This window comes from Erpetoichthys calabaricus, chromosome 7, assembly GCF_900747795.2.
Source record: "Erpetoichthys calabaricus chromosome 7, fErpCal1.3, whole genome shotgun sequence".
NCBI lineage: Eukaryota > Metazoa > Chordata > Cladistia > Polypteriformes > Polypteridae > Erpetoichthys > Erpetoichthys calabaricus.
In genome coordinates, this window is record NC_041400.2 from 8,149,224 (window position 1) to 8,170,481 (window position 21,258).

General features: G+C 40.7%; 1 protein-coding gene across 1 annotated transcript in view; it reads left to right on the forward strand.

Annotated features, from left to right (window-relative positions):
* Positions 1-21,258, forward strand: part of ift74 (intraflagellar transport 74) — a 154,900-nt gene that overhangs the window by 110,437 nt on the left and 23,205 nt on the right. The window contains exons 16-17 of the mRNA XM_028805050.2: positions 2,333-2,459; positions 18,496-18,659. Of these exons, the coding sequence (XP_028660883.1) occupies positions 2,333-2,459; positions 18,496-18,659 (291 nt within the window). The remainder of the gene's footprint in view (positions 1-2,332; positions 2,460-18,495; positions 18,660-21,258) is intronic.

A 21,258-nucleotide genomic window follows, 5' to 3' on the forward strand; every position in this document is an offset into this window, starting at 1 on the left:
CTCACAGGACCCTGCGGGGCAGTCAATCAATCAACTTTATTTAAAGTACAAAATCACCTTGCAGCATGGTCCCAATACATTGTACAAATTAGAAGAATACATGAGACATGATATAAAATAAGCAAATAAAACAGAAATTAAAATAAAACAACATCAATGTTAAGGGAATAATCTCTCTCTATATAAAATCCAACATCTGTATGTCTGCCCACTTTTCACAAGAGAACTACTTAACGGATTTAGATCGGGTTTTTTTCTATAATTTTCTTGAAACTTGAGCTACCCCATTTATTTAGCACAAGAAAATAATAGAAAAATGTGCTCTTGGCACCAAAATAAAGCCGGCTTCAAACAGCCTTTCAGTGTATAAATTGGTAACACCATCCATGATAACTGGTTTGTTAAAATGTAATGCCACCTTCCAGGGACTGCCCATTTTATGTCATCTGGGCCAGAAGGCGCAGAGCTTTCTCGGGGTGTTGTGGGCAGGGCTAGGCGTCCTCTACGACACTATGGGAGAAGGAGAAGATACAGTTAGTGCCAGCGCCGCCTCTCATCACGGAGCGATATTGCGTACCTCATCAGACCCTGGAAGATGACCCCAGGCACACATATGTACGACTGGCCAAATTATATATTTTGTTGATGCTTGAAGTCAAATGTATTAAATACAATTTTGAAAACAAGCCAACTAAGACAATGGCATTTGTATGAAAAGGTTAATAAACAGGTTAAGATTTATTTGATAAGCTGAAAAAAACACAAGAAAATTAAAGAGTAAATGTCACCTTTTCAGTGATAGGGTCTCAGATCTCAAGAGGTCGTTAGTCAGGGTTGGCTTAGTTTATTAGGTGTTAGTCTGGTCAAGAGAATTTCATTATGAATCGTAAATGGAAGACGCTTTCTTAGCTGAATAAATTCTTTGATCACATTCATTGTTACCAGTCAGTCAGTCAGCCATATTCTAACCTGCTTAGTCCAGACCTGGGTCACTTGTGCTGGAGCCTATCCCAGCAAGCATAGGGCACAAGGCAGGAGCAAACCTTGGACAGGGCACCAGTTCATTGCATGGCAAACACACACACACACACAAACTACACACACTAGGGTCAATACACACACCCTAACCAAACATTAGGGTCAATTTACTGTCCCCCATCCACCTAACCTACATGTCTTTGGACTTTGGGAGGAAACCGGAGCACCTGGGAAAGCACGGATACCAGAGGCATAGCTAGGGTTTTCAGCGCCCGGGGACAACTGAAGATTTCGCGCCCCCTCCTGTTTGCCAAAATGCAATGGGGAAGGGAAATTTGGCACCCCCTGGATGCTGCGCCCGGGGAGAGATGTCCCCCCTTGCCCCCCCTAGCTACGCCACTGACGGATACAACATGCCATCTCCACACAGGGAGGACTGGGGACATGAACCCTGGTCTTTTTAAGGCGAGACAGCAGCGTCACCAGTATGTCACCCTCATTGTTACCAGAGATTTGGAAATCTTTGTAATGTAACCTACTGACAGTCATCATTAGGAATGTCTGCCTCAGAGATGCTTAAATAGTTAAAATATGTCAAAAACTCAAAAGTTGAAATTAAGATTTCATCACAATACTTGGTACCTGAAGTATACAGGAGCAGGAGTAGGAGCCTGTACTGATACAGCACATTGCCACAGCCACCACACGATGAACCATCAAAATCGCAAATTAGGACCTGAGCGCAGCTGCAACGGGTGAAACTTCAGCACCACACTAGTTTGAATGGAGTAGACCAGTAAAGTTTTTTACAGTGGCTAGAGTGCCAATCCTGCCACTAACCCCCAAATTGTCCCTTGCAGGGCTGGATACAGGTTGACATCATACCCGGGACGGAGCAATTACAGGTTAAGGGCCTTGCTGAACAGAGTGGAATCACTTCTGGCCTTTACGGGATTCGAATTGGCAACATTGCGATTACCAGCGCAGACCCCTAGCCTCAGAGCCACCACTCTGTCTAAAGTACATATCGGTAAAGTAAAATACAAACTCACTGCCTCCAGTAGGATTTACATTTTTACCGTTATGTAACTGTTTTACATTTCATTAAGAGTTTCATTCAGATTAATGTTCTTGAAATTTCTGTCCATCCTTAGTGACACCCAGGCAGACACGAGCACAGACAGACAGACGTCACTCCAAAGAGGGTCAAATCAAATTCACATGCCTAACTAGAAATTTGTTGCACTCATCCCAATACTTCTTGTATATCTACGGTATATGTGGTGTACGACTAAAAATGAATTTTGCATAAACGTTTGCACTTCATTTATATTCATTTTGTTCTTTTGCACAGAATATGAACCGTTTGAAGCAGATCTCCTCAGTAACAGCTAGTGAGCTGAAAACCATGCAAGAAGATCTTACATTTAAGGAAACCGAAATGCAGAAATCCCAAAGTACAGCCAAAGGCTTATCAGCAGGTGAGAAATGTTTTTATTTATTTATTTATTTACTAGTCATTTAGCCCGTTACAATAACGGGCGCTAGAACAGTAGTGCATAAACATTAGTAGGAACAGTCTATATTAAATGGCAAGGGACTTTGACCTCATTCTTTTTGTTGGTCGTATTTTTCTTTCTTTCAGCCTTTCTTTTGTTGATGTTTACTTGCTAAGCTGACCGTTCTTCGTGGGCTGCCGCCGTGTATTGTGTGTCTTTAATTTTCTGTGACAGTAATACTGTCTTGTACGGCTCTATTCAATAAGGGCATGCACAAAAAGGCGAGCTTCAAAAGGGCAACCTCAATTGAGCGCGGTGAATAAAGGCGTTCGTAGATACTTTAGTTCAAATGGCTCTGGAATATGTGAAGAGCAACAGAGGTGCAGATCTTTATTTACGCGCGCCTTTATTCGCTGCGCCCAATTGAGGTCGCCCTTTTGAGGCTCACCTTTTTGTGCGCGCCCTTATTGAAGGGTACTGTCTTGTACGTCCGCTGGCTTGTACGTCCATAATATACCTTTAATTTTCTCTGGCGGTAATAAAGGCGTGCGCATCGGTAATATGCCTTTAATCTCCTCTGACAGTAATACTGGCTTGTATGTGGCTGTAATATGTGTCACTGTATTGTGTACCTTTAATTTCCTCTCGCAGTAATACTGGTTTGTATTTCCATAAAACGCCTGTAACTTTCTCTGACAGTAACACCGTGCCCCGCGCATGCGCACTTCACCAGAAGACACACACACACACGGACACCTGGACGCACATAGGGATTTTATTAAAGAGGATTTATTTATTTATTTATTTGCTCTAGTGCAGGGGTGGCGAACTCCAGGCCTGGAGTGCCACAGTGGCTACAGGTTTTCATTCTAACCCTTCTCCTAATCAGTGACCAGTTTTCACTGCTAATTAACTTTTTTCCCCATCACTTTAATAGCCCTGTTAGAAGAGTTCAGTCCTCTGAATTGATTCCTTTCTTCATTACATGACAGCCAAGCAGAAATGAGATGTGAAACGAGCTAACAAATAACCAGCTAAACTGGGGCTTCAAACTCCAGCCAATTTCACTCCAATCACTTTCTTAATGAGAAGCCACTTCTTGCTGTTAATTAAACCCGTTATTTAATTCCATGGCTTGTTGCTGCTCTCATTCTGCCACAGCACACATTTCGAAAACTGTTGTTTTTCTGTTCTTTCTAAGAGCACCGTCAAAATGTTTTGGAGACCTGAAAGATCAGCTTACCAAGACCATCACCTCTCTTTAATTTCAGATATTGTGTGATGGGCACAGCGGAGCTGGTCATGTGGTGGCTTGTGTTGTGTCTCATTATTGTTTGGCTGCTAATTAAAGAAAAAGAAACAACTATCGGGCCTGAGTCAAGCTAATTAAAAGAAGTAATCAGCAGCAAAAACTGGTCACTAATTAAGAAGATGGTAAGAATGAAAACCTGCAGCCACTGTGGCACTCCAGGCCTGGTGATCGCCACACCTGCACTAGTACATTACTGGGATGTATTAGTAATGTCATAGATACAGCGGGGAAAATAAGTATTGAATGCTTCGTTTTTCACAGTAAGTATATTTCTAATGGGGCTATTGACATGAAATTTTCAACAGATGTCGGTAACAACCCAAGTAATCCACACATACAAAGAGATGAAAACAAATAAGTCCATAAATGAAGTTATGTGTAACAAAGTGGAATAAGTATTGAACACGCTTACTGAAATTTATTTAATACTTAGTAGAAAAGCCTTTGTTGGTAATGACAGCTTCCAGACGCCTCCTGTATGGAGAAACGAGTCGCATGCACTGCTCAGGTGTGCTTTCAGCCCATTCTTTCACACAAACTGTCTTCAGATCTTGAAGGTTCCGGGGTCCTCTTCTATGAACTCTGATCTTCAGTTCTTTCCATCGATTTTCAATGTGATTCAAGTCGGCTGATTGATTTGGGCCATTCTAGCCGTCTTATGTTCTTTCTCTGAAACCAACTGAGAGTATCCTTGGCTGTGTGTTTCTTGCTGAAATGTCGCCCCTCGTTTCATCTTCAGCATCCTGGTAGATGGCAGCAGATTCTTATCAAGAATGTCCCACTACATTTCTCCTTTCATCCTTCCTTCAATTCTATGAAGTCTGCCAGTACCATATGCTGATAAACAGCCCCACACCATGATGTTCCCACTTCCACACTTCACTGTTGGTGTGGTGTTTTTGGGGTGATGATGTGCAATGCCATTTCTCCTCCAAACATGGTGTGTGCAATGACAGCCAAAGAGTTCAGTTTTGGTCTCCTCTGACCAGACTCTGTTCTCTCGGGATTTCATTGGCTTGTCCAAATGTTGAGCAGCAAACTTTCAATGAGCTTCAATGTACTTTTTCTTCAGCAGTGGAGTGTTGTGTGGTGAGTGTGCATAGAGGCCATGGCGGTGGAGTGTATTACTTATCCATCCATCCATCCTCTTCCGCTTATCCGAGATCGGGTCGCGGGAGCAGCAGCTTGAGCAGAGATGCCCAGACTTCCCTCTCCCTGGCCACTTCTTCTAGCTCTTCCAGGGGAAACCCGAGGCGTTCCCAGGCCAGCCGAGAGACATAGTGCCTCCAGCGAGTTCTGGGTCTTCCCCGGGGCCTCCTCCTGGTTGGACGTGCCCGGAACACCTCACCAGGGAGGCGTCCAGGAGGCATCCTGATCAGATGCCCAAGCCACCTCATCTGACTCCTCTCAATGCGGAGGAGCAGTGGCTCTACTCTGAGGTCCTCCCGGATGACTGAGCTTCTCACCCTGTCTTTAAGGGAAAGCCTAGACATTTCAGCCGCTTATATTTGCAATCTCGTTCTTTCAGTCACTACCCACAGCTCATGACCATAGGTGAGTGTAGGAATGTAGATTGACTGGTAAATTACTTATTGTTTTCTTTGAAACAACTGGACCTGCTAATTCCAGGTCTTTCTGAAGCTCTCGGCGAGTGGTCCTTGGCTCTTGGACGACTCTTCTGATTATTCTTTTGACTCCTCTGTCAGAAATCCTGCGAGGAGTGCCTGATGGTGGCTGGTTTATGGTGAAATGATGTTCTTTCCACTTCCAAATTACGGCCCCAACGGTGGTCACTGGAACATTTAGAAGTTTAGAAGTACGTCTGTCACCAATGCCGTCAGTAAGGTTGTGAAGGTCTTGAGAGAGCTCTGTGCTTTTACCCATCATGAGATGCTTCTCATGTGACACCTTGAGAATGAGAAACCTTTTTATAGGCCATCAATTAGGACTAAACCAGCGGATATTCATTTGCATTGATAGGTGGCTATCAGAATTGCTTTCTAAATACTGACGGATCTCAGCTGCTTTCTTGGCTTTCCAGGTCTTTTTGCATCTCCTCATCTTCATGTGTTCAATACTTATTCCCTCTGTCATTCCACTTTATTACACATAACTTAATTTATGGACTAATTAGTTCTCATTCCTTGGTATGTGTGGATTACTGTGAGCCCAAATCACACCTGAGCAGTGCATGCGACTCATTTCTCCATACAGGAGGCATCTTGAAGCTGCCATTACCAACAAAGGCTTTTCTACTAAGTTTGAAATAAATTTCAGTAAGTGTGCTTAATACTTATTCCCTGTGTCGTTCCACCTCCTTGCATATAACTTAATTTATGGACTTATTTATTTAGATTTCTTTGTATGTGTGGATTACTTGGGTTATTACCAACATCTGGCAAATATTTCATGTCAATCGCCCCATCAGAGATATATTTACCATTGACGCGTTAAATGCTTATTTTCCCCACTGTATCGTCATCCTCAGTAGTACATTTAATTTGCAATATTAGGACAATACGGTACAATAGAATTCAACAAGTGCAGGTGCACAGCACTGTGAACATTAAAGTATAAGTACAGATTTATACTAATTACTAAATACAGAACTGGTACACACATAAAACACAGAGAGAACAAGATAGAAACTGATTAAACTGAAACAGAAACCAGCAATATCTGTCCATTAGTTAATTTGATGAACTATAGCCAGTTGACAGCGGAGGAGATGAAAATCGTTAAAGAGAAAGTCAAATGCAAAGTCAAAGTCCTGGTGACCTCAGCCAACTGGCCGCTTACCCCCTCCTGGGTTTTCTAAAATGGGTTCTGTGCTATGGTTGTGTTAAAAATAATTATTTCCTGATGAGGGATTATTTTTTTTATCAGAGTAAATTTACTTCATTTTTCTCGGTGTGAGGTTATGACAATTCAACAAAAGGTGACTCTTTTATAACTTTTTTTTTTTTATTCATCTTTACTGGGGTGCCAACAGTTGTGGAGAGGGGCAGTAGATAAACTCGTATATACACATATTTATAACACAATGTATTAAGTAATTACAGTGTGAGTGTGGTAGTAAGTGGCAGTGTCAGCTTTTCTTCCTCTTTGTCAGCATTTTCACTCCGTACTCCCATCTGTAGAATGAGCTGGCGGGCCGCCACTGCTGTGTACAGAGGCCGTGTTGCCACAGGTGTTAATAGGACAGCGTGGCAGATTTAGTGTTGCCAAAAGAGAAAGGGCAACTCTTTAACATTGCTGCCGTTCCTGCTACAAAGATGATAGAGTGACAGCTTGTAAGATTTCTTTTTCACATCACGTAGCTGTTTAAAAAGAAGCAAACATCATCGTGTTACTGCACTAAATCCACTGGAAAAAAACCCAGCCTAACACATTGAGGTTTAATTATACAATCTGATAATGTTTAATAGAGACGTGCTGACTCTCCATCTTTACAGAGGTCAGGAAAAAGCCGCGCTTACTGCTTTTAGCTACTTATTTATAAAGTTGTGGTGAAGGCACAAAGAGAAAAATACATTTGTGTTTTGGTTTGCTAGACGCCACATCAGGGATCCCGAGTGAAGCAAGCAGGGGGCAAAGCCCCCAAGTAGTAATAATAATAATAACAAGATAATATAAAATACAACAACAACTACTAGTAATAATATTAATAATAATAAAGATAATAACATGGGGATAGCAAAATTGACCATCTTTTTAATACAGTGGGCGTACAGAGGCTTAGTATTAATTCTACTACTAATAATAATAACAATAAAGATAACAATATAAAATACAACTACTACTGCTACTGCTGAACGTGCTTAATAAAGTAACTTAATGCAGTAAATGGCGGGTCAGAATGAAGCTGAACAGTTAGACATTTAAACATGAACACGTGAACATATGACCTACTGGTATCCTTATGAATTTATCTAAACTTTATTTTGTATTTTGTTAAGGCATTAACTAAATCAGCGCTGTTAGCTACCAATAAAATAAACCAACAGCTGAAGTTCCTCTGAGCTCGTTGCTCTTCTTGTGTTTACGTCAGAGTTGCTTGCCTGGTGCTTTTCCACAGTTCAGCTGGTCACTAACTGATAATAAGTAAGAAAGCCAACCGAGTGTGCTGGTGACATTTGCAAATGTGTCCCCGATGTAACAACACTCTGGTCACTTCATATGTCGACTAACCTTAGCAGCTTTTTACAGCGTGTGCAGATCCTGAGGTCAGTGTGGTGGTAATAAATAATCCTCAGCCATGTGTCAGCTGGATACTGTAACATCAGATAATATCTAATATCTGGTGTTGAGTTTAAAATATCTCTCTTCTCGTTAATAAAATATTATCACAACAGGTGACTGTCAACGGCGTTAAACTATCGATTCATGAAACAGTAATAACCCCAACAGAGTCAAGCTGTGGACCTTGAGAGCTCCACTCCATTGTGGAGGTTGTGAGTTATATGTCAGCGATGTTACGCGATATGTCTGATTACACTGTACAGTTAAGATTACAGTTGTGAGAGGAGTTATTGGACACAAGTCAAGTAAAGAAAGTGACAAAAATGTGTGATCCCATTGGCTGTCCAGTGGCTCTCCTGAATCATGAAGGTCTATGAAGCTCCAACAGGCCCTCCTCACCAGTTATCTGATCACGGGCCCAACATGCAGTGTGTGATGTGTGTGTAGGGAAGGGGCGGCTCTGCATGTATCACATTAGTTCTTACGTGGTGCTGTTTCAGCTACAGAGCCAGCATGGTGCTGCGTTGGTGGTCTCTGGCTTTCCTCCCACAGCCCAGTGGTGTGCATGTTAACTGATAAACTCCACATTGGGCCTTGTGTGAGTGTGCTGATGCCCCCTCCAGGGTTGCTTCTTTCCTTGTGCCCAATGCTGTGCCCGCAAACTACATACAGTAAGTGATTTAGGTTAGGAATGGATGGATGTTTCAGTGGATTGTTCAACGCCTGATTTTCTGTAATGTTTTGGGTCACCAAACCCCAATATGGCACTGGGTGAGTCACTGTAGGCCATGTGTGGTGACATTTTTGGTTTTATAAAGCCACTCGTGATGCTTTCCAGTATGAAGGGCGCTATATAGTTTGTCAGGTTGGTTTGAATTGACTCTGTAGGATTGCGGGTGTTCACATGAGTGTACCTGGTACTGAACTGACACTGTGTCCAGGTTCACTGCAGCCTTGGGCCTGATGCTGCTGGGATTGGGTCTGTTCCCCTTTGACCCTTATAACCTGCCTTTGCATTCATAAATTAGTATTATTCTTAAAACAAGATGACCCCGATCAGCGAGAAGTAGGCCTTGACCTGCACTTGAGGGAGAGGGCAGCCCTGTACTATGGCTGCCATTGTCATTTTCCAGTTAAGAATAACTGATGGAGTCAAGGGATAAATTCAAGAAGCGTTGGTTATCTTTACTATCGATTCCAAGATTCTGATTTTTAAGGGACATTCCGTTTTAAACCATCTTTAAATCTCAACCCCAAATATATGCATTTTCTAAGCTGTCCCAGATGGGAAACTGTCCTGGTCGTAACTAAGGAATTGCCTTTGTGTCGAGTGTTTTACCATCTAAGCCTCTTTAGAGTCACAGGACTTGGTGACAATTGCCCAGGAATGCTGGCTTTCACAAAAGATGAAGAAACCCTTAGTTTATACAACTCACGCCCAGAAGGAAGTTGGAGAAAATAAACAAACCTGCTGATGGGGCACTTTGTGTGTGATAAAGCGCAGGTCAGCCGAGCCGAGGCTCCGAGTGAACCTCTGTGTACACACGGCGGGTTCCTAGCGGAGACTTCATATCATATCAGGAGGAACTGGGTTGCATCCTCTTCCTGCTGCTTGCTTGCTTAAACAAAGCTTTTCATGTTGGAAGAGAAATTTGCCTTTAATTAAGAAAAAATGTGTAGGTGGAGGGGTGGGCTGAGGTTTGGGTGGACCTCTTGGTGATTAGAAACCTTCCAAAGATAAGCCACGAGGTTTTCTTGTAGGCACTGCAGCGTGTTGTTCTCTTAATGCCAAGGTTTTGTAGCCATTTGGTGGAATTCCCTCCTTACAAGGCACAAAATAAAGCGATGTACACCCTACAAAACCAAAACATCAAATAACGCTGAGCTTACTTTTAAATTTGCACTTAAAAACAAATCTGCATAGAAGGAAACCTTCTGATCTTCATTCATATGCATATCTTTGAATCCTAATTACAAAGTTATTCTGGTATCTCAATGATCAAATAATGACTGAATATTTTAAAGGGCCGATTCGAAGAGCTAATAAGCCCAAATTTAACCAGCAACACCAAATATCTTCTAAATTTAATATAAATAAACATGCACATCTGTCCATTCTCAGTAACTGCTTTAGTGATTTCACAGGAGGGACTGGAGCCCACCTGGGCAATACGGGACATGAGGCAGGAACCAACCATAGAGGGCACAGCAGTCACAGACATATGAGGCAAGTGTGGAGTGGTTAGAAACGGCCTGAAGGATCTTGGGATTCAGAGTTTTTACAAGTTTTATTCAAATAGAGCCTACAGAAAAATGTTTAGGATTCATCTTCAAGACTTCTGTTTGAATTTTCTTTTCAGAAATTTAATAAATGTTAGCAGAACACTTCAAATGATATCTAACACATTTTCAAACTATGTACATTTATAAACAAAATATGGTTCAAATAAGACACAAAATAACAAACACCATAAATATCTATCTATCTATCTATCTATCTATCTATCTATCTATCTATCTATCTATCTATCTATCTATCTATCTATCTATCTATCTAACATATAGTGCCTTTCCTATCTATCTATCTATCTATCTATCTATCTATCTATCTATCTAGCTAGCTATCTGTCTGTCTGTCTATCTCTCTATTATATAGTGCCTTTCCTATCTATCTATCTATCTATCTATCTATCTATCTATCTATCTATCTATCTATCTATCTATCTATCTATCTATCTATCTATCTTATAGTGCCTTTTATATCTATCTAATTTAATTATCTACTGACTTTTCACAGTACCTTTCATGTTTTTCACATAGTGCCATTAATAGTCTATATATTTATGTATAAGACTGTGCTTTTCATGTCTGTTATGTACTGTCTTTCAAATTTACTTTTCATAATTACAGTATTTTCCAATAACAGCACCCTTAATATCTATCTATAGTATACAGTAATCCCTCACCTATCGCGGGGGTTACGTTCCAGAGCCCCCCGCGATAGGTGAAATCCGCGAAGTAGCGACCTATATTTATTTTATTATTTATACATATTTTAAGGCTTTATAAACCCTTCCCACACTCTTATAAACCTTTCTCACTCTCTTGTTAACCTTTCCCACGCTCTTATAAACACTTACTATGCTCTTAAACACTTTCTACATTCTTAAACACCTCAGACCAACACTGCACACTGCCTGCACGCAGCGATCAGACGTCAATGTGTCTGCACTCGCTTTGTGAAGGGGGGCAGCTGAACTCACGCTGAGCAGAAATGGACTTTGTGCTGCTTCTGCCAAAATGCCTGCTTGTCGCTCTGCTCGAGGAGTATGTGTGTGTGGGTGTGTGAGAGCTGAACTCACCTTCGCTCAAACCCCCCCTCCCCGGAAGCGCAGTACGCTCCTGCCACTTCGCATTGCCAAGGGGGTGGGGAGCTGAATGAACGCTAAGGAGAAGTGGACTGTGCTGGGTTTGTGCTGCTTGTCGCTCTGCGTGTCAATAATTTAAAAGCCTGTACAATCAGGCTTTTAGGTGTACATCACCAATTTTCCTGTCTCACTGTCTTGTCTTGCGTGAAGTTAAAATGTTTTATAATAGTGAGATGTTACTCATATCCTTAGCCGACATCCACATATCATATGTGTTAACAAAGTGTGTTTTATAAGTTTACATGTGTTTAAAGCATGTGGGATGGGTATTTTAAGGCTTAAACTAAAAAAATGTTTATTTATATGGTCTTTCTATATCACGGATTTTCTCCTGTTGCTGATGGGTCTGGAACATAACTTCCGCGATAGGCGGGCAATCACTTGTATTTAAAAATCCGCGAAGTCGTGAATCCGCGAAAAGTGAACCGCGAAGTAGCGAGGGATTACTGTAATGCCTTTTACATCAGTCTGTAAGTTGGTGCTTTTTATATCTATTTACCTAGTATATAGTGTCTTTCATTATTAATTGCCTTCCTTATTTATCCTCTGCTAGCTGATTACCCAGTGGCTTCGTAAGGAAAAAAAACTAAAATGTAGTATTTATAAAATAAGTTTGTTAATTACCAATGTTATTTTTGAACAAATAAAGAGCATTTACAATAAATAGAAATTATATAAATATTAATTATTAAGTAGTAAAACATTTTGATAAAAGAATTTGAAGAAGATATAAGAAACGTATAAATTAAACAGTCAAACATTAACATTTAAGAAGTAAAGATACATTGAGTACCACTGCAGTGGTTTCGGGCAAACTACCTGCTTGACAACCTTGCACTATGTGGCTGTGATTTAAGCGAAAAATTATTCTGAGAAATGTGGACGCTGCCTTTCCGTGCTTAACGGGTAGAACGTCCAAACAATTCCCAAGTCTAATACTTAACATGAAGAGGTTGGTACATCTTTTTAGATGTAAACCCTCCATTTTCTTAAAAGAATTCATCACAAAAGCAACCTTGAATGTTGCGGGGTTTTAGTGACACGAATTCATCTTAAGGGACAGTAAGTAGCCGTGCACAGCAATTTACCAAGAGAGTCCCACTTCGATAGCGCCGATTACACTTATTCGCAAAGATTTGCACTGTCCCAGGAGCCGACGGGGCACTTGAAGTGTGACAAACAGTGCGAGAAGAGAGGACGCTGCCCGAAACTGCGAAGCTGTTGACCCGGAGGAAAAGCCGACATTCCGTGCCTCCCAGTGTCCACTTTGTTCTTACGACTCCTCGCCGGTGAAGGCGGTCTCGTCTTCACATTGTTTACAGCTCAGCAGAGAGACGCAAAGCTGTTTTCTTCATTTCTTTTACTATCAAGGTATAGTGTGTTCGTCTTAAGTTGAATGATGAGCCCAGCACACACAAAAATCTCCTACTCTTAGGAATATTAATTCTATTAAGTGTGGAACCCAACTGAACCTTAGCCCCAATTTGATATCCTCATCTGGAGTTGTCTTTTATGAATTAATACAAAGGAAATAATCACCCCAACAATTCTTTAAACAATCAAAAAAGAATGTATTATAAATCAAACAAAACAATAAACACCCTTTAAATCCTTCTCAAATCTATATTAACTACACAAACCCTAATTAATATGCCACCCCCTTAAACACTCTATAATATACTCCCCAGAAAATGGCGAAACAGCAAAGAAAGCAAGCAAGCAAGCAAGGAAAAGAAATGGAAAATTGCCCTATTTACAAACAGCACAAATATATTCACAGTACTTAAACCTATACAGTGATCCCTCCTCGATCGTGGGGGTTGCGTTCCAGAACCCCCTGCAAAAGGTGAAAATCTGTGAAGTACAAACCATATGTTTATATGGTTATTTTTATATTGTCATGCTTGGTTCACAGATTTGCACAGAAACACAGGAGGTTGTAGAGAGACAGGAACGTTATTCAAACACTGCAAACAAACATTTGTCTCTTTTTCAAAAGTTTAAACTGTGCTCCATGACAAGACAGAGATGACAGTTCCGTCTCACAATTAAAAGAATGCAAACATATCTTCCTCTTCAATGGAGTGTGCGACAGGAGCAGAGAATGTCAGAGAGAGAGAAAAGCAAACAATCAAAAATCAATAGGTCTTTTTTGTGCTTTTAAGTATGCGAAGCACCGTGCGGGAAGCATATCGCGCAACAAAGTAACCACAACTAAGCCCAGCAAGGAAGGGAGCAATGTGAAGGTAATCTTTCAGCATTTTTTAGACGAGCGGCCGTATCCTCTAGGGGTGCGAACAGCCCCTGTGCTCACAATATATTTGAGGAATTTTATTTAATACATAATACGTGCTCTGATTGGGTAGCTTCTCAGCCCTCTGCTAATAGCGTCCCTTGTATGAAATCACCTGGGCAAACCAACTGAGGAAGCATGTACCAGAAATTAAAAGACCTATTGTCCACTGAAACCCACGAACCAGCGGAAAATCCGCGATATATATTTAAATATGCTTACATATAAAATCCGCGATAGAGTGAAGCCGCGAAAGTCGAAGCGCGATATAGCTAGGGATTACTGTATTACATCTATATACAAATATAAATTAGACACACACACAATCCCCAACCGTTCCCCTGTCTCTTTTATATTAACTTTGTTTTAAAGTCTAAATTCACACTGCCTGGGAAATCTGCAATGAATCCAGTGATCAAGTCAGATACGTTCTGCAGACTCGCATACTGAATTTAAATGTAAAAGAAGCAATCTCACCGGCCTGGCGACGATTCCTTTGTTGAAGGAAGAAGTCCGTCTCACCCGGATGTCTCGGCATTAGCGTCCATCCATGGCCGACACCCGCATCATAAAAGCAAAGTAAAGCCGTGTGCTCCGAACGTCCTTCTAGATTAGCCGGCACTCCTTCTCCGTGTGCCCAACCGTCTTTATTACGGAGTCTCACTTGCTTTACCGCTGGCTTCTTCTTTACATTCGCCTTCCCAGCTCCTTATTTAAACAGTCTTTTTTCTTCTTTTCAATATCAGTAAAATAACTCTCACACAAATATTAAGTTCCTATATTATAATATGTTCTGTGGTCATACGTAATTTCCGTTACCCGTGGTCATACGTCATTTCCGTTTCAGACACGAAAAGAATTTTATTTATATAGATTGTGCTGTTCATAATCTGAGTATGTATCAGTCTAGAACAGCACCAAGAGTGTCTGTGTATAATATAGTGCCTGCCATATCCATCTTTTAAATCCTTTCCTTGCACATCTGTCTATAATATAGACCTTTTCATATCTATCTATTATATAGTGCCTTTCATAACTATCTGTCTTTGTTATTTACTTGTATAGTGCTTTTCATAATTACAATAGTTACACATAACATATAGTGATGTTTATATCTCTCTTTCTAATACACATATATAGTGCCTTTCATAAATATATTTCTGATTGATTTCATTTTGGAGTGGCTTTCACAATTAAGAATTTATTTGAAATATGGTAGCTTTCATATCTATCACATAGTGCTATCTATGTAGATCTTTCCATATATATAATATAATATAATATTCTATAATATAATGCTTTTCATAATACTGCATGTATCTGTCTATTTAATTAATTTACTTACTGTATATAGTGCCTTTCATAAGTATCTATCCTTGGCAACTACATTAAAATATCTATTATATAGTGCCTTTCATATCTATCTATCTATCTATCTAATCCTACCAACTACGCTAAAATATCTATTATATAGTGCATTTCATATCTGTCTATCTTTCTGTCTGTCTGTCTATCTGTCTAATCCTACCTACTATGCTAAAATATCTATTATATAGTGCCTTTTCTATCTATCTATCTATCTATCTATCTATCTATCTATCTATTATATAATGTTGTTCATATGTATCTCTCTATTTATCTGTTATACTGTGCCTTTCATAATTATGTATTTTAATAGTTCGAGTGATTAATGTAAATTTAGACAAGCTAGGAACACAATAGAGGTAACCAGAAAAACAAAACAAAATAATCTTCAGTCTAATTGGGCCCAGGTGAAAATAAATCTCCCAAGGGGGTCTGACGGAGCTCAGCTGTCTGCCCCGCCGCACCTAACAGTGTGCTGTGGCGTGGACTGAGTATGTGGCATTGGGTCAGGCCGGGGAGAGAAAGCGTTGTTACTGAGAGAGATAGAAAGGAAAGAGACAGGCTTGGTAACGGCTGCCGCTCTGTTTGTCTCACGTGTTGTTGGCCTTCACTGCTCCTTTTACATTTTGAGAGCACCGGTCAGGCAGATCATTCCAGGCTTTGGAAGCTCTGTACAGAAACACTTTGCTTCCTGCAGACATTTAATTTATTCATGGAACTCTTAGAAGGCCTAACAATACAATACAATACTGTTTATTTTTGTATAGCCAAAAATCACACAGGAAGTGCCGCAATGGGCTTTAACAGGCCCTGCCTCTTGACAGCCCCCCAGCCTTGGCTCTCTAAGAAGACGAGGAAAAACTCCCAAAAAAAACCTAGTAGGGAAAAAATGGAAGAAACGTCAGGAAAGGCAGTTCAAAGAGAGACCCCTTTCCAGGTAGGTTGGGCATGCAGTGGGTGTGAAAAGAAGGGGGCCAATACAATACAATACACAGATGAGAACAAATCCTCAATACTGTATAAAATAAAAATTTTTTTAGAAATAAAAAATAAAAATTTTAGAAGTACGGAGCAGAATTTAACAGTGGATGATATCACATAATAAGATTTGGATATTTTTAGAGTCCTGGACACCTCATCCATCAAGCCTTACCTTGTAAACACAGAGTGTGTTCTGGGCATTGGCAAGCTGTGGGTTGAAGCCATTCATAACTTAGTGTGCGAAAAGGAGGATTTCAAATGTTAGATTTAAGACAGCATAGACATTTGTAAGAGCTTGGCTTAATCACAGTTTCCCACTGTATTCCAACATTTTAACTGTAAGTCAGAAATAGAATGATTTTAAAAACCTAACAGTAATGTATTACAGCTGTTTGATTTTGCTGTCAAGTTGATTCCTTGTGTTGGCTCATAATTCTAAATGTAATCCTTTTAACTTTATATCTAGGATTCTGTATATGCATTTGCACAGGTTAATCAAGAACTGTCCTTCATTCTTAGTACAGCCTCACTGTACAATAAAAGTGTGAGCTAAAACATCCAAAACTGACTACTAACTAATGATATACTGCGTGTATCACTTGATACAGGTGTCCATAGTACCTTCTAGGTAAAGGAGTTCTAAAGAGACACATCTGCACAGAAACAAATGCTGAACAATAACATCTATGAGAACCTCTGCACATTTCCTACGATTGTACAGCTAAGTCCGAGTACACACTGCTTTCATGTCCTGTTTAAATACTCAACTCTGTGATCTGTTTACCCACGTGTTTTTCCTTCTCAGGTTCCCTCAAGATGCAAGAAAGCAAACTGCTGCTTTACTATATTTTAGTTTCTTAAACGCCACCTTGGAGAGAAATCATAAGATTTGACTGGCAGGATTTTAGTTTTAGAAGACCACTGGAGGCGTTCTGCACCATCATGTCAGATTTGTATTTTCACCTTAACTCAGGCCATACCGTTACCTCCTGTTGTATCTCTGGGTCCTTTTACTCACTTTTAATTGTTTACTCTCCATTTAGCTTGGAGGCTAAAGGCATAGGGGCCTCTAGTTTGCTGCTGCAGTTAGTAATGCAGTCACCTGAGGGGGATTTAAGAACCAGTCAGAGCAAAAATCCCTGCTGTGGCTTTGCAATTTGGCCCAAAGCTCTCTGAGGGGGCTTTTCTGAGCTTTAAAAACTATACAGTACAAGTGTGCTTTGAACACATTCAATTCATATTGTGTAGACAGAAGGATTTAGAGCGTTGTCTCGATTAGGGGAATTATGAATTTCTTGTAAATTGTAATTTTGCTCTGACCATTCTGGTTATAATGAACACTTTTGGTATTTCATTCAGGGTCTTAAGAAATTTACAATTTTCTTCATGTTTCATTAGTTTTTCCTTAAGTTGGAGTCCTTTGTTTATTTGTTTTTGTTAGTCAGTTTTTCTCTGGTCCCTTGGTTATTTAGTCATTTCTTTCTTTGAAGGAATTACAAATTCAGTACTTCATGTTCTTCTAACTTTCCTGTCTGAATATTTTTGTTACTCTACTTTGTTTTATTTAATTTCTTGTGGTGCATTTTTTTTCTAGTTGGCTCCTATTTATTAAAATGTTAATTTAATTAAAATCTATCTATCTATCTATCTGTCTAATCCTACCAACTACGCTAAAATATCTATTATATAGTGCATTTCATATCTATCTATCTTTCTGTCTGTCTGTCTGTCTGTCTAGTCTTGCCAACTGTGTTAAAATGTCTATTATATTGTGCCTTTTCTATCTATCTATCTATCTATCTATCTATCTATCTATCTATCTATCTATCTATCTATCTATCTATCTATCTATCTATCTATCTATCTATCTATCTAATTAAAATCTTAATTTTTAAGATACAAATAAGAGTAATTACCTTTAAAGGGATATTTCACCCAAAAATTATCATTTTTTTGCATGTTACTTACTCTGTATAGTTTAGGGAGGGTGGAGGGGATATTTCATGATGGCTTCCAATTTTGTATTTTGTTGAATTAACTTCTTAGCTTGTGTCTCATCGTCTTTCCACTGAAACAAATATAAGGACATTTTATGTTACTCTGCAGACGTTTAGATGTTGAATTTACTTTTTTAAACAATTAAGTGACTAGAGATTCCTGCCTCAGGTTGGACTGAATGTCCCATTTTTGACAAAACTTTCATTTTTGTCCTTAAACAGGGATTGACTCACTAGCGTATGTACACACGCACACAGATAGCACATTAATCGATTCTGTCCCTTAAGCAATGAGGATTTATGTCTGTGACCCTGGACATTGCTTAGCTGTATTTCATTGTAATATTTAGTGTATTGAACAATGAACAACGACTCTTATTCCTTACTTCACTTTTCTCAGAGAGTCAGCGGCTGCAGCAGGATCTCCAGAAGGTAGAACAGTTAGAGAGCAAGATAAACACGGAGCTGAGCTCTCTGAAGGAGAAGATCGAGCAAATGACAGAGGGTCTTGAGACGTATAATAACCTGGATGCGCTGAAGACAGCTGGAGAGGAAAAGAAGAAGGTACCGTCTCTGCACTGCTATGCCTTTATTATAAAGCTGCTTATTTGTCCTGTTTACATGGGTCATCTACGTGGGTTACGGCTTTAGAGTGTTGGGTCGACATTCCCATTTAGTGCCTGTGTGGTGTTTGCATGTTCTTCTTGTGTCTTCATTGCCTTTATTCCCACATCCTAAAATTGTGAGGTTTTTTTGAGATTCTAAATGTGACAGAGTGACAGTTGCCTGTCCAGATCTGGCTACTGCCAGGCAGGCCATACTGCTCATACTGGACATGCTCAGTACTCTTGTGATCCTGCACTGGATTAAGAAGACTAGGGAAGTCGATTTAATTCAGTCTATTTTATTTTTGTATAGCGCTGTAAACTGAGCACAGGTGCAGAGCACTGTGACAAGTTCTCAGATAGAATGCAAGTATCAATTTTACAAATCACCTAATACACAATTAGTACAAATAAAGACACCAATTTGTTTAAACACACAGAAAACAAAGCAGAAACAGGTTAGCATATGTGGAAACCAACAACATCTATTGATTAGTTAATAGAAATATAAATGAACTCACAGTGCTGTCTGCCTGTGACGGGTTGAAAATTAAGAATTCAAATTAGACCTCGGTGCTAATGCTTGCAGTGCGCCATCTTTTGGAATATATTTTGCAATGCATGTAATAATAAATCTCATTCCAACAGATGGCACCTTAGTAACATTTGTAGAAATAAAATGTGTTGCTACAAATATTTAATAATAATTCTTTACATTTATATAGCGCTTTTCTCACTACTCAAAGCACTCTCCACACAGGGAGGACCCAGGAAGCGAGCCCACAGTCTCCTTACTGCAAAGCAGCAGCACTAACACTGCACCACCATATGTGTGCTGTGCCGCCTGTTGGAATACAATACATACGTGTGAACTATACGCCATTTGGTATGGGATTTGTGTTAATGCTTGTGATGAGTCATCTGTTGGATTGACAAATGCAGTGTGACCGGAACAGTCTGGTTTTACGCCTAAGAAGTCTGCAATCGACTGCATCCTGGCACTGAGGGTTCTCATGGAGCGCAAATGCGAATATCAGCAGAGTTTCTTTGCAGCCTTTGTCGATTTTCACAAAGTGTTCGACTCAGTTGATCGAGCTGCCCTGTGGGACATCCTGAGGGTTTGCGGGATCCCCTCAAGGTTTCTGGATATCATGGCTGGCCTGTACACTGGTACTGGGAGTGCTGTGCAGAGTGGAGGCAGAAGCTCTGCATTTTTCCCAGTTGATTCTGGGGTTTGTCAGGGGTCTGTTCTGCTCCTACTCTGTTCAATGCTTGTATGGACTGGGTGTTGGGCAGGGTCGTGGGGTCCAGCGGCTGTGGGGCATCTGTTGGTGAAGAAGGATTCACTGATCTTGACTTTGCTGACGATGCTGTGATCTTCACTGTGTCAATGGATGCTCTGATTTTGGGTCTTGAGAGACTGAGCGAGGAGTCTGAGTGTCTGGGCTTGCGAGGGTCCTGATAAACACCAAGTGCCAGGCCTTTAATGACCTCTTGGGCATGGCCATCAGCAGTGTGTCTGTCTGCAGAGAGAGTGTCGACCTCCTCGAGAGGTTTACTTACCTTGGCAGTGACATTCATGTTTCTGGTGACTCTTCCTATGAAGTCAGTAGACGGATTGGGAGTGCACGGGGGGTCATGAGGTCACTGGAAAGGGGTGTGTTCTGCTCCCGATATCTATGCAAAAGGATGAAGGTCCAAAGTCTTTAGAGTCCTGGTGCTTCCTGTCTTGCTATATGGTTGCGAGACATGGATGCTAACCAGTGACCTGAGATGAAGACTGGACTCCTTTAGTTCTGTGTCTCTCCGGAAAATCCTTGGGTACTGTTGATTTGACCTTATGTTGCACACGGAGTCCCGAATGAGGCACATTAACTGCATTGTGAGGGAGCATCAGTTATGGCACTACAGCCATGTGGCGCGTTTCCCAGAGGGTGATCCAGCTCATAAGATCCTCATTGCTGGAGACCCGAGTGGCTGGACCAGACCAAGGGGTCGCCCACGTAACACCTGGCTGCGGCAGATAGAGGGTCATTTCCGGAGGGTGGGACTGGACCGCGTGTCTGCCTGGGGGGTTGCAAACTGGGAACCCGAGTTGTTTCGTTGTGTAGTGGGTGCGGCAACGCACTATACCAGTGCATGCTCCCTAACTTGACTTGAGGCCACTATGCAGAGACCTGTTTCCACTTTGATGTTAAAGAGTCTTTTTCTACTGATGAGCGTCAAACAACCCAAATTAAATCCACTCCGTACCATACAACTAAATAAAGTGTGAAAATGTCTAAGGGGGTGAATACTTTTTATAGGCACTGTGTGTCATAACAGCGGCATAAATCTCTTAACGGGGCAAATTCAGGGGGGAGCCGTCTTGTGTGAGATCTTTTATTGAACAGAAGTAAATGAAGCAGTGTTATGTTGTGCTAAGGCAACACGTGGAGCCTTCCAGTGTTAACAGTGAAATGTGCCGCTCACACACGCCATACTGGATGCCAGCTGAGCTGTCAACACTGAGGAACCTTTTGCCATTGCACCTCGCCGAGCAGGATGTGGAGTGCACA